Source organism: Pituophis catenifer, unplaced genomic scaffold (assembly GCF_029215685.1).
Source record: "Pituophis catenifer annectens isolate HBS135680 unplaced genomic scaffold, rPitCat1.0.hap2 SCAF_3, whole genome shotgun sequence".
Classification (NCBI taxonomy): Eukaryota; Metazoa; Chordata; class Lepidosauria; order Squamata; family Colubridae; genus Pituophis; species Pituophis catenifer.
The window spans coordinates 163,662,945-163,675,625 of record NW_027256883.1 but is presented as its reverse complement, the minus strand read 5'-3'; the positions used below and the strand labels follow the sequence as shown (position 1 = coordinate 163,675,625).

Sequence of the window (12,681 nt, the reverse complement as noted above, 5' to 3'; positions counted from 1 at the left end):
TATAGACCGCTTCACAGTGTTTTACAGCCCTCTCTAAATGGTTTACAGAGTCAGCAGATGGCCCCCAACAATCTGGATCTTCATTTTACCGACCCACGGAAGGATGGAAGGTTGAGTCAACATTGAACCGGTCAGAATCGAACTGCTGGCAGTCAGCAGAATTAGCTTGCAATACTCCATTTCTAACCACTGCACCAATACGGCTCTTACACCCGATTGAGCGCATCTATTTAATAATATGCAAATTCAGACATGTCTTTTTCCCAGGATTGGTTGATATGGTCCTGAAAGCCAATAGGAGCCTTTTACCAGTGCTGCAGTGGTGGAACTGAGCTAATAAAATCCAATCTCAGCCATGCATTCATAAAAACAGAAGCCATGTATTAGCGACTGTATGCTGTGAATACTGTAACGTATCAACATACTCACAGGATCAATGCAGTATCTCTGCGTTTCATTCAGCGTTTTCACTTGTTTCTCAAAACAATTTTCAGAATCCCTGAAAGTACCATTTACTCTTTTAAGAGTGGCTGACCTGTCATTGACTTACCTTTGGGCAGTCTTTTTTTTTCCAAGGGTCCTAGGAGGGCTTGAAAGAATGGGAAAAACAAAGGCGAGAGGGCGTAAAGGTATTTCTGAGCTGCATGACCACCACCATTGCATTCTTGTTTGCTGAGAGTATGAAGTACCTGTTAAAGTTTGCTTCTTCACAGCCTGTTTATTATCACCATAATGAAGAAGCTCCTGGCTCCGTTGTTCCTTTTAAACCTGTCCCATAAAAAGCAGTTGTAATCCAGACCAGTTATAATCCAGTCTGCATGAGGCAAACCAGAAGCACCAGGAAAGGCGGGGCCACTAAACACTGTAGAACCTCTCTTTTATCTCACTCTTGCTATCTGTTAGTTATGCCAGGCTCCCAAGTGCTAACCCCTTAAAGCAGTGTTTCTCAACCTTGGTAGCTTGAAGATGGGAGGACTTCAACTTTCAGAATCCCCCAGCCAGCAACGCTGGCTGGGGGTTTCTGGGAGTTGAAGTCCTCCCATCTTCAAGCTTCCAAGGTTGAGAAACACTGCCTTAAAGTAAGGAATAGGACAGTTCAAGGAATCGTTATTACCACCCTCAAATTATGCTTTTCAGTCCCCAGAGAAGATCTCTTCCTCTAGAGTCTAGACTCACTCAAGTTTCTCCCACGTCAACCCAAATCTGAAAGAATTCTGACTCCCTTTTGGCTTCAGAACACAATCTGCATTTGTATATCATCGTACAAGTTCAATAAAGTGGCAAAAAGTGATTGAACAACATCGATCTATTTTTTTTTCAAAGTTATGCACAGAGATTTCTACAGAGTCTCAAAGAGACATTTGCTATTGAAAATAATTCTACCGTACGGTTCAGAAAGTGACATACAACGTGCCGTTTTAAATCCATAGTGCATAAAATATACTCGCCAATAAAAGCAAATAAATCACAAGAAAGGAAGGAAAGCAGAACAGGAACAGTTAAATACGACATCTACTTACGGTTGCTCTTTCCCCTCAGGCCCCATCATGTACATAGTTAGCTAGCATATTTAAAAGTATTCTTTAATGATATTAAGGACAACTTTCATTTGGGATAACATGGCATTGCTTGGAGAAAAATATTCTTTATTTCAAAACTCCTTTAAATGAACGACGAGAGAGCAAAAGAGGCAGTTTGTTGATCTTCCTTTGTGCATTACTTTCCCCATTTGTATATCAAATATTTAAATAACCGACTTACCCTAAACAGGATTTTGAGTGTCGTCAAGCAAAGAGAGTCTAAAGTGTGACGAGCCAAGAGGAATGAATGATCTCAGACAGGGTCTTCCTCTTAATCTGAAGGTACCCAAGGTGAGAAGCCACAGCAACACCGGTCCCTGCTCTGCCCCTTAGCAAAGCTGCCGACTTCTGAAGATCAGGTTCCTGGGCTGCCCCTCCTGCTCTCAGGCAGATGCTCTACTAACCAGACTCTGCTTCTCTGGAATGCACTTTTTCTGCTGCTGGAGAAGCCCCTTGTTTATAGGAGGGATGACGGCTGTCTCGTAAACACTGCCTGCTTGTGATGGTTTAGCTCTTTCTGGTTGTATGTTAACAGAGGTTAACCTGGAACGAAGAGTTAACCCTCTCTCGTGCTGCAGGAAGGAAATTCCCCTCGACTGCTCAAGGAACAAGAGAATATTTTGCCAAGGCTGGGAATACCATGAAAGGAGACCTGTAAAGAACATTACTGTTATTCCTCAAAGCTTATCATTTTTGGAATCACATCAACATATTTGAGACATCGCAACTGCTGCTGTTTACCCCCAACCAGGGCTTAATAGAGCTCCAATTTAATCATGCTCAACACCCATTGCAAACCTGCTAAAAGGCAACAGCTTATTCCCAAAATATATAAGTATGCCTCTGAGCACTCATTGAACGAGACTGCAAAGTTTAGTTGATGAATAATAATGTGATCTAGATTAAATGGGCATCAATTTTGAAAAAAAATCAAATGAAGAACTAGCAATGACTCAGATGGCAAAATGCATTTTTCTTTTTATCATTCGCATAGAAGAATGCTTCTTCTAATGCTTTTGTAATGTATGTGTGCAGAATCCAAACAAAAAAATATATTACTGATTTAAAATCAGTAGTATTGCTGCCAATGATACTGTATGTACATTTATGCAGATGGCCTCTCCCGACCAGTCCTCTCAAAATTGATTGGAATATAACTCCCAGGTATAGTAGCTAAGAGTAATTGGAGATATTTCCAAAAAAGTACACCATATAATTAATAGACAGGCAGCTTTCCTCTTTTCTTGTGACAATCCACAGGCAGTTCCAAAAGAAAGGAAATGATATAGCCTTTATGATATGTTAACATCAGGAACCAAATATCAAATGCCCACTTTCTGGCCTAATTTCACTGGCACTGAGCTATAGCCACAAAGCATCTATATTGCTTTCAACAAACTTCCCTGTACTATTTCAATCTTCCCTTAAAGCAGCTTTGCTACTTTTAATCAGACTTAAGCTGCAGTGATTTCTGGGCACAAAGACCTTCACTGGTTCCCAGATGTCACACCCTTAACATTTTAGGCTCTTCAGGTGAAGAGTTGAAGCCTTGCAGAATCACCTCAGCAGTTTGGGATGACTAATCTAGCTTTCTTACAGAATCCTGAAATTTACTCACGCTGCTGCCATTTCTGTCACAGGACTGAAGCTTACTACTTTGTGCTTAGGATGGAAGCACAGCATGAACCTTGAACTGTATGCATTGATCATCACATGTGACAATTATACAATGACCTCTAGTGCACCATGAGGATAACAATTGGAAGCTTTCTGTAGTTCTTTGTAATCATGCACAGTAGTTTGATTTAAATTTATCACACTTGAAATGCTCATAAAATCTATTGGGACTTTAGGAACTGTGTAGACAGTGCAATTTTTGCAGACAGTGCAAAAATTTATCTCATGCTTTTTAACCAGGGCCAAGCGTGAGCATTCTGTCCCCTAGTTAGGTTAGCTCTATCCCTGTTATCATTCTGGAAGTCCCTCGAGGCCTGGGGTCTCAGGGAGTCTTAAGAGGGTTCCACTGTGGTTAATCTTTTTTACTCTCTGCGGTTATATATTGGTTTTATTGATGTTTTAAAAAAACTTTTAATGACCTTATATTTTTTAATGAATTTTTAAATATATTTCCTGTATTATTGATCGATGAATTCCATCCATAATCACTTTTTTGTGAGATGAGCAGCCATGTATATGTGATGAATAAATATTTAAGCATTTCCACAGGAATTATCTCTGGGGAAGCTGGGTAGGCAAGAACCAAATTTAAACTAATGAATTAAAAACATATATTTGTTCAGTTAAACTGTTACTGAGGAAAATGATTCAAAGTTGGCTCTCTTTATCTAGTTTTAGGACTTGTATGGAGAATAGATCACATTTTAAGTCACATCTAAGCAAAAATGTTGAAAATCCAAAAGGGTTCACAAAGATTTAAACATCAATATATCTTTCTAGTGTTTGCTCTCCCTCTTTTCCCTTTCACAACTTATTTTCCTTTCTCTTTTTTCTGAGATACAGATGACTGCAGGAAAATTGTATCTCTTATCATGATTTTGAAATGAACTCTCACAATGTCTTTGGAAATAAGAATTAGTGGACACGAATACTCAGGAGCTGCTGTGCCAATTCATTTTCAAGGGCTATAAGACATTTTGTTCTATCATCACAAAATAAGGGAACTTTCAAATTAACTAACTTGATGTTTTTGAAATGTTTATGAAATACCAGGATCAAGCTTTACTCGATGACTTTGTCAACCTGTGCATGTAATTTTTTTACTGTCTTTTGCCAGTATCTTTCCCCCTCATCCAAGTTATTTCTTCAGCTCCCCAATCTAACCTACATTGGTGAGCTTTTCATCCAACTTCTAACCTGATTTGAACTTGTTTCTTCACTATCAGCTGAGATCAGCTAGATGTTGCCATCTGCTGTCACTAAATTATGGTAGATCCTGCAAATTAAAGTGCAGCTTTTTACAATTAGCGAATACAGCAGGCCCAAAATAAGCAAAAGTAGGACTTATAACTTGTTAATTTCTCAGTACATTGTGTGCCCTAGCAGTATGATTTGCAATTTTACAAAGTCTTCAAGTTAAAATGACACACCTGAATTCTGAAAACTGTTTCCCTCATAAAGTTTTCTTTGTATTTATTATTCAGTGCTTTTTGGAATGTTTCTTTTCTTATGATTCTATCTCTAAATGCCAGTTCCATTTATAAAAAAGATTTTAAGGGATGTTTTCAATATAACAACTATGAACACCGTAGAGACCCATTTTGTTTTATCAATTCAAATCTCAAGATATATGCAGAAAGTAAAGTTTTGATTGAGTGATTGTTAGAATTAGTAGGCCATGCATTGTAAAAACAAACAATCCAGACAATCTGGGTTGGGCTCTCTAGTACCAATACATCCATAATCATAATATGGATAGGAGACTTATGAGGTGTTTAGGAAATTTGCGATCAGTTTTATTAAAGTTGCTCTCCCAAATTACTTACAATATCTAAGGGTTTCACTGAAAACATACCATTTCCTTTTTAGGACATTCAAGTCCTTGCAAAAGCCACAATATTCCAAACAAATTTGAAATGGCTGATGTACAATTAGCTCAGAAAACCCAGTGATGTTCTGATTTGAATGCAACAGAGCTGTTTCATAATCATAATCCCTTGTACTCCCCAACTTCACCCACATAAAGGGCAGGATTCTTTACCTCTTAGCAAGGAGACAGTCAACTTCATTCAATAAAATATGATAAATTGTAGCCTGGTGCATTTCAGTAGCCCTGCAACACCATCTCTGCATATAGGAAACTGTCACATATAATGTAGTAAACAATACTCGTTTTTTCACATATTTGCCCATTGCATATTCTTTACGTGCAAAGCTTCCAAATTAAAAAAATGGTCTAATACGGCAAACTGATGCCGATGTCTTGAAATTTTATTCCTGCTAATGTAAATATCAAGTTTATCTCCTTTTCCAGCAAACTGCCTCCTGGAGTAGGCAGAGCCAAAAAACTATATTACTCTTTACTGAGACAGTAAAAGCAAACTGGTCCTGAAGCATCATCTCAAGCTATAATAGAAAAAATAGTAATGGTAGTAATGTAGTAAATCAGCATATGGTTGGTATGTAAAACTACCTTTGGAGATCAAAAACGGTATTTCAGGCCTGATTCAATTTGTGCTCACACCTCATAAAAGCTTTCCATCAGCTGTGAATTGCTTTGTGTATCATGCTAAACAAAAGGTAGGCAACTTGAAGACCAGGACTGTAGGAGCCTCCCAAATCCCTTTCTGTGGTTCTTACAGTCGAGATCAGTTTTCTATTCCTTTGGAATGAGAAGTGGTGAAATATGAACAAGGATTAACTCTTCCTCCATCCAATGTATACTTCTACCTACTTTCCAACCTGTTCATTTTGTCCCTTCCAACATTGTTTAGTATGGCCATCAAAAGATTGCCCATCTATCCCCTAAAAACAAGACTGCTTACAATAAAACAACACCCTATTCTGGCACTTCAAGTTTGGGGAAATTGCTCACTATCACATTGTGCAGGCTTTGGGTTTACGCAATTCATGTTGTCACTTATTTGTACCTGCATTTGTTTTTACAAATAATCCAAGGCAGTGAATATATCCAATACACTTTTTTCCTCCCATTTTCCCCACCACAACCCTGTGAGGTGTTGGACCACGAGTGAATGTCTGATAACAAAATATTAAATAAGTCACAATATTTTTTACCATATTGTTCCAATAAAGAAGCTATACTTGTTCTAATCCAGTATGTTTTTCTGCTCACAGCCAATAGTTTTTTCACGATTTCTAGTTTGGACATGTGAATGCACACATTTTCACTAGGGGAAAGTAAAATACCAGTAGTTTTTTACTTATGACCACAATCGAGTCCAAAATTAGGGCCTGGTGGCTCAGCAGACTAAAAGCATTGTGATTAACACCAGCTGTCTGCAATTACTATAAGTTCGAATCTCACCAGGCTCAAGGTTGACTCAGCCTTCCATCCTTTCTAAGTTAGGTAAAATGAGGACCCAGTCTGTGGGGGCAATAAGCTGACTTTGTATAAATATACAAAAGTATGAAGGTTATTGCTTAACACATTGTAAGCCATCCTGACTCTCCGGAGAAGGGCGGCATATAAATCAAATTTAAAAAAAAAAAAAAAAAATTCCCATTGCTAAGCAAGACAGTTAAATGAGTTTTACCCCATTTTACCTTTTTTTGCCAGTTGTTAAGTGAATCTCTGCAGTTAAGTGAGCAACAGGTTAAGTGAATTAGGCTCCCCCATTGACTTTGCTTGCCAAGTCATAATCACATGACCTGGAACACTGCAACTGTCATACCTGCCAGTTGCCAGGCATCTTAATTTTGATCATGTGACCACAGGGATCTACAATCGCCTTATTTGTGAAAAACAGCACTTAAAACCATTTGTCTAGTAACCATTCAAAGTTAAAAAGGGTGCCATTTTAACTTCAAATGGTCACTAGACAAATGGTTTTAAGGCAAGGGCCTGCATGCTTTCATAAATACTGAATACCAGTTCATGATATGCCAGGATTTTCTGAAGTCTAATTTATCATTCTGAACATGAACATTTCTCAGATTAAGAGTTAAATATTCAGTGATTCCATGTAATTTTATAAAAATCAAAACTCACACACTAGTAAGTTAGCTTAAAAGAACTGTATTGTTATATGAAATATATGTATCTATATTGCCATCAGTACAGACGCTGAGGTTTCCCCATGGTGCTCTTGATGTACAAGGCACGCACATTTTGCCAATTTTTCTTCAGCAGGGATACAAGGAAGTTGACTGCCAAATGAATGTTGTAGACCAACTCATCCTCAGTCATCTTCACATGACCAACTGCCACAGCAAGACACAGTACCTAGAACACAAGAAAACACTCAAATGTGTTACAATTGAATAGGAATAGAAATGATTTGTTCTAAAAACAAATCAGTCTCAAGTTGATATGGCTAGGATGTTCAATTTTCCACAAAACCGGATAGAAGCAAATAGCTGAAGCCTTCAGGAAAACAACTGCAGTGTTTCTGGGAATCTTGTAACTATTTGTAATGAAGAATACAGTATTGTTCTTCTAATACAAAATATGGTACCATTGTGCAAATTAGAAGGATAAATCAATTTTAGGTGCTTTTACATTCTTCCTTCGCTTCACTGATATTGAAGAGAAAACCCAATTCAGTAGATGCATTTTTTTTTATTCATTAAATTTATATGGTGCCATCTCACTCTGCAAAGTGACTCTTTCTCTAGATATTTGTTGAAATATTCTTTCCCTCTTCAGCTAGATAATTTTCTGTGGGTCTGCTTTACTTTAGAGAATACTAGGAATTACTCCCCCCCCCAATAAAAATACATAGTGCCAAATATAAGGAGTTTAAAAAAATACCTTTTTCATTTGAAACTTGATTGTGGATTTCACTTCATCTACTTTGCCCACCATGTTCTCATTGTGAGTGAGAAGAGAAGGGAACTTGCCAGCCTTGTTCAGTCCCGGCCCCAGGATTCGAGGAATTTGCTTAATCAAGGATTCAGAGGCCAGGAAAGCATCATATTTCTTGGCTGTATAAAATAAAAATACACAATACTGAAAGTACTCAAGACTCATCTCAAATATCTGCAAACAGGTATACATGTTAACAATATGGAATGCAACAATCTAGACTCATCTGAGTGCTTGTGTGTGTATGGTCTCTTAACTATACACTTCTTTCAAAAATAGAAACAAAAAATGTGTTCTGCATATGCCCAGCAACATTTCAGATGTGCTTTTCTCAGGCACAAGGAGATTCAATCTGCCTCAGAAACACCGAATTTTGTTTAGTTGGGGACCAACATAAACATTCCAGTGTTTGCTTACAAGTTCAGGTATGTTCTTACATGATCTAGAACAGTGGTTCTTACACTGTTTGACCCATGTACTCCTTTTTCTGCTCTTGATAATATCATTACCCCCTCCCCTCACATAGACTCAGTTGTTTTAGCTCAGCAGTAGCTCCAAACTGGGTCCTTGGCTGAGCACAACTGAACAATTACAAATTACCCTCAGGATACGCCAAATACTCCCTTAGGAGTAACTCTCCTCAGTTTGTACAGAACCTTGGCTATCAGACAGAATAGGAGCCCGTCATAGTAGATATTCCACAACAACAGCTGCAGAAAACAGGCATGTAAACAGTTCCAAACCCATCAACATATAGGACAAAAGAAATTTAGATTAGTGGATACAAGTTGCACTATGCTAGAAGGCATACATTTATACTAAGGGGTGCTTTTATATTTCAGAGGAGTAGATATGGATGTTGTTCATGTACCAATTCAAACTGTATTCCAATAAAATATTTTAAAAGCCAATTAATATTTATTGGGTTCATATCCCACATCAATCAAGCATCTCTTAATGTCTTAAAATGAACAAAACAATTTAAATCTTTTTATGGCCTACCAACATAAATGCAAACAAATAAAATGCATTAATAAAAACACCTTAATAGATTAGAGTTGTCCAAATCAGAAAAATATTCTCTAGTATAATTTGGTTTTAAATAGTTTCTTTAAGGCCAGTATCAAACTATTTATTGAGGCTACTAAAATAAGGACCAGGTGCTAGACTGCTGGAAATAGTTCACACATATTTGCAGAAAAACTTCCTTACAGCGTAACGTATTTGGAAAGCTATTAACAGCACAATTATTAGGATACAAAGTTCTTTGAGATCAGGGCTGCAACAAACCACAATGTTAATATGCTTTCCCTTTTGCCACGTTACAATATGGAGACCTCTGGCTCCATCCCTTTTCAGTCCCAAGAACTCAAATTATATGCCTCTGCTTCACATTCTTTATTTGCAGTTGTTGGAGGGGGATGGGTCGGAATGAATACACCGTAGTTTTTCACTATTAGCCACAAGAACGTTAAACCAAAGTGAATCTAACATGGTACAGAAAAGAGAGAATTCAATTTTATCGGATGTTAAAATCTTGGATATTCTTTTTTATTTTGCTCACCCAGTTTCTTCACTAGCTTTTTGTTCTTATTCAGTTTTTTAAGGGCCTCTATATCCATGTGTGGGATGTCAACGGCTTTGGCTTCATCACAATGCTGCTGATCCCCCAGGACACAAACAGAGAACTTAGGTCTCGGAGCCGACTTGAGCCTGAGAGAGCGAAGAGATCATCACAATAGTCACTTCCTATCAATAAAAGTTCTACAAAATGGCAAAAGAACATTCAAATCTGGTGCCGACAAATCTTACCGGACAGCTAATACTTCTCTGTGTACCAGGATCTACTTCTGGCTTCTTAAAAATGATCGGCAGGATCAGCATAAGAGCCTCACCATACCTCCCCTGATGTTTTAAGACCCAGGGTAGGGGTCCGTCCAGCCACACCTGCTGCATACAGTGAGGTGAACTGAACTACCCTGGCAATTCAGCATTGCACCCAGCTACCACAGATTTTACAAGCCAACAGGCTGTCTGAATGCAAATTCAAAGACTTCTAACAGGGAGAAGGGTGCAAGCAGAAGGCTGGGTTGTACAAGAAGAGTGCCAAACCTGACAGTGCCAGAAAAACGCTTGTCCTTCTGTGGGTCATAGTTTTTCAGACTGATCTGCAACTCTACAGTCTCCAAGAACCTAGGTAAAGAAAACAGAATACATATTTGAGTAAAAACTGAGGACAACTGAATACAGTAGGAGAAAGCAATCAGATGGCCTTCAGTAGTTTTGGATTACAGCCTCTACTCAGATTACATACTTATGACTGTATTTAATTGGGACTTTGAAACATCTAGAGGCCACTGAATACATGAAATGGTAATTTCATTTAAGATTAACTTTACTTTCTACAGGAAAGGATTCGGCACAAACATATCAGTACTGAGTAAATTACCCCTTCTATGAAGTTTATTTATATACTTTTTATAAATAGCTCAAGATGGCAAACACCTACGTATTCTTTCTCCTAATGTCCCACAATATCCCTATGAGATGGGTAGAACTGACAGAGAATGACTGGCCCAGTCACTCAGGTTTTTCATACCTAATATGGGACTAAGAACTCAGTCTCTTGATTTCTAACCTAATGCCTTAACCACTAGACCAAATTGGCTACTAATTACTCAATTACTCCAAAATGTTTTTTTTATCGTGCAAGCTTATAAAAACTTTTTACTAAAAACTAATAAAAACCAGCTTTCTGTTTAGTGTAGACACTATTTTGTTCTCCTATAGGAAAACCAAGTGGAATATTTGTAATGTTTACAATAATTTACAACTGCAATTGATTTTAACACTATCCAAGAGAGTTGTAATTGAACTACTGCCTTATATTGTTAGAGAACTTTCCAATATGAGCTGACAATGAGCTTCTTGGAAAACTAAATAAGATCTATTGTTTTTCCAAAAGGTTCAGGATTTCAGTGGCCATGCTGATTCCAGCTCCTGCTAATCTGTCTTCATTAATATAGTCACACAAACACTCCAATCCCTTCAAATTGCAGAGAAATTCTGTCAAATGCTAATCTCAGTGTTATGCATGAAGGCAGTGAGGTGCTCACTGAAGCTATAGCAAACTCTGGTGTTTGGTTTACTTAAATTAACTTTATTCGGTAGGTCTTCTTAAATTCTTACTTGCGGGTCTTTGTCTGACTCCCCTGAAGGACTTCCTTCACAGCTTCATACAGTGTATCACGGGAGACTTTGCTGCTGTGGAAAAACGTATCTTAATTTAAACTTATACAGACTTTCCTATTCGCGTCAATGTGTTTCTGGAGACCAAAGAGAAGCAACCCCACCCACCCAACATGCTATTTAGACAGGAGCTCCCCTTGATATGGCTCTTGAAGTTCATTCATATTGAAAGAGAGTAAGTGAATGAAGACAAAGTATGCTGTTATGCATCAAAGACTAGTAACACTACTGTGCAATTCGCTATGGAGAAGAACTATGTCACCCAAGGGAAGTTTATGCAACTTTAATATACAGCCTACTTGGATCCGACTCCATTGCAAAAAAAGGTACCGCTTAAAAGCTGCTCTTTGATTGCTGAATTAATCGCTTCAATGGAAGGCAGATCGGCAGAAACGGCTCTGAATCGCGATCTGAGAATCACGCCATGCCAACATGGCCCTCGCGGCCTACTTAACCCGCAAGACCGACTGTTAAGACCGGGCATCTAGAAGAACGATGGTCCCTTTCCGTGCCAGTCTCTTTGCCCCAGGCCTGCCCCACTGGCTCACCATCTGCGACTCCTATTCAACGCCACTCAACTGGATCCCGAGAGCAAGGATGGCGGTGGATTCTAGAACAGATTCACACCTACCTCATCTTGGCGTCTCTGTTCACCGGAAAAAGGACCAGGCTCTCACTTCCGCCGGTATTACAGAGCCCAGTCTCGCGGGATGAGAGATCAGGCGAGCCACGTGAATTAGCCGCTTTAGGTTTGGGGCGGGGTTTCTTCTAATCGAGGCCGTCAGGAGTCGGCACTTATGGAGTGACGTCTTGCACCTCCCCCCCCACCCCCGATTGAAAGAGGGTTCGTAGCTAAATAGACCGAGTTCGGAGCTTTCGGTGCTTTGGAGCAGGGATCTCCAACCTTGGCAACTTTAAAACTTGTGGACTTCAATTCCCAAAATTCCTCAGCCAGCAAAGCAGAAAAATAGCAGAAAAAGCCAGCTTTGCTGGCTGAGGAATTCTGGGAGTTGAAGTCCACAAGTCTTAAAGTTGCCAAGGTTGGAGACCCCTGTTTTGGAGAATAGAATAGAATAGAATAGAATAGAATAGAATAGAATAGAATAGAATAGAATAGAATAGAATTCTTTATTGGCCAAGTGTGATTGGACACACAAGGAATTTGTCTTGGTGCATATGCTCTCAGTGTACATAAAAGAAGAGATACATTCATTAAGAATCATAAGGTACAACACTTGATGATAGTCATAGGGTACAAATAATCAGGAAACAATATCAATATGAATCATAAGGATACAAGCAACAAGGTTCCAGTCATACAGTCATAAGTGGAAGGAGATGGGTGTT

General features: G+C 38.7%; 1 protein-coding gene across 2 annotated transcripts; it reads right to left on the bottom strand.

Annotated features, from left to right (window-relative positions):
* Window positions 1-7,280: 7,280 nt before the first annotated feature.
* RPL10A (ribosomal protein L10a) lies at window positions 7,281-12,033 on the bottom strand. Of its 2 annotated transcripts, none has more exons than XM_070941450.1 (6): window positions 11,966-12,033; window positions 11,275-11,349; window positions 10,198-10,278; window positions 9,650-9,798; window positions 8,032-8,204; window positions 7,281-7,503 (listed from the first exon to the last, which is right to left on the bottom strand). In XM_070941450.1, exons 1-6 carry the CDS (start codon window positions 11,968-11,970, stop codon window positions 7,333-7,335), a joined length of 654 nt encoding a protein of 217 aa, XP_070797551.1. In that variant the 5' UTR covers window positions 11,971-12,033; the 3' UTR covers window positions 7,281-7,332. The 2 variants fall into 2 exon arrangements, with proteins under 2 accessions (XP_070797551.1, XP_070797552.1); XM_070941451.1 differs by having other exon boundaries at window positions 11,275-11,346; window positions 11,966-12,027.
* Between the last annotated feature and the right edge of the window lie 648 nt (window positions 12,034-12,681).

Coding starts and splice junctions, on each gene's coding strand:
- RPL10A (XM_070941450.1), bottom strand. Junction 9,799..10,197: donor CGTTTTTCTGGCACTGTCAG/GTTTGGCACTCT, acceptor TCGCTCTCTCAG/GCTCAAGTCGGCTCCGAGAC. Junction 7,504..8,031: donor TCAAGTTTCAAATGAAAAAG/GTATTTTTTTAA, acceptor CTTGTGTTCTAG/GTACTGTGTCTTGCTGTGGC.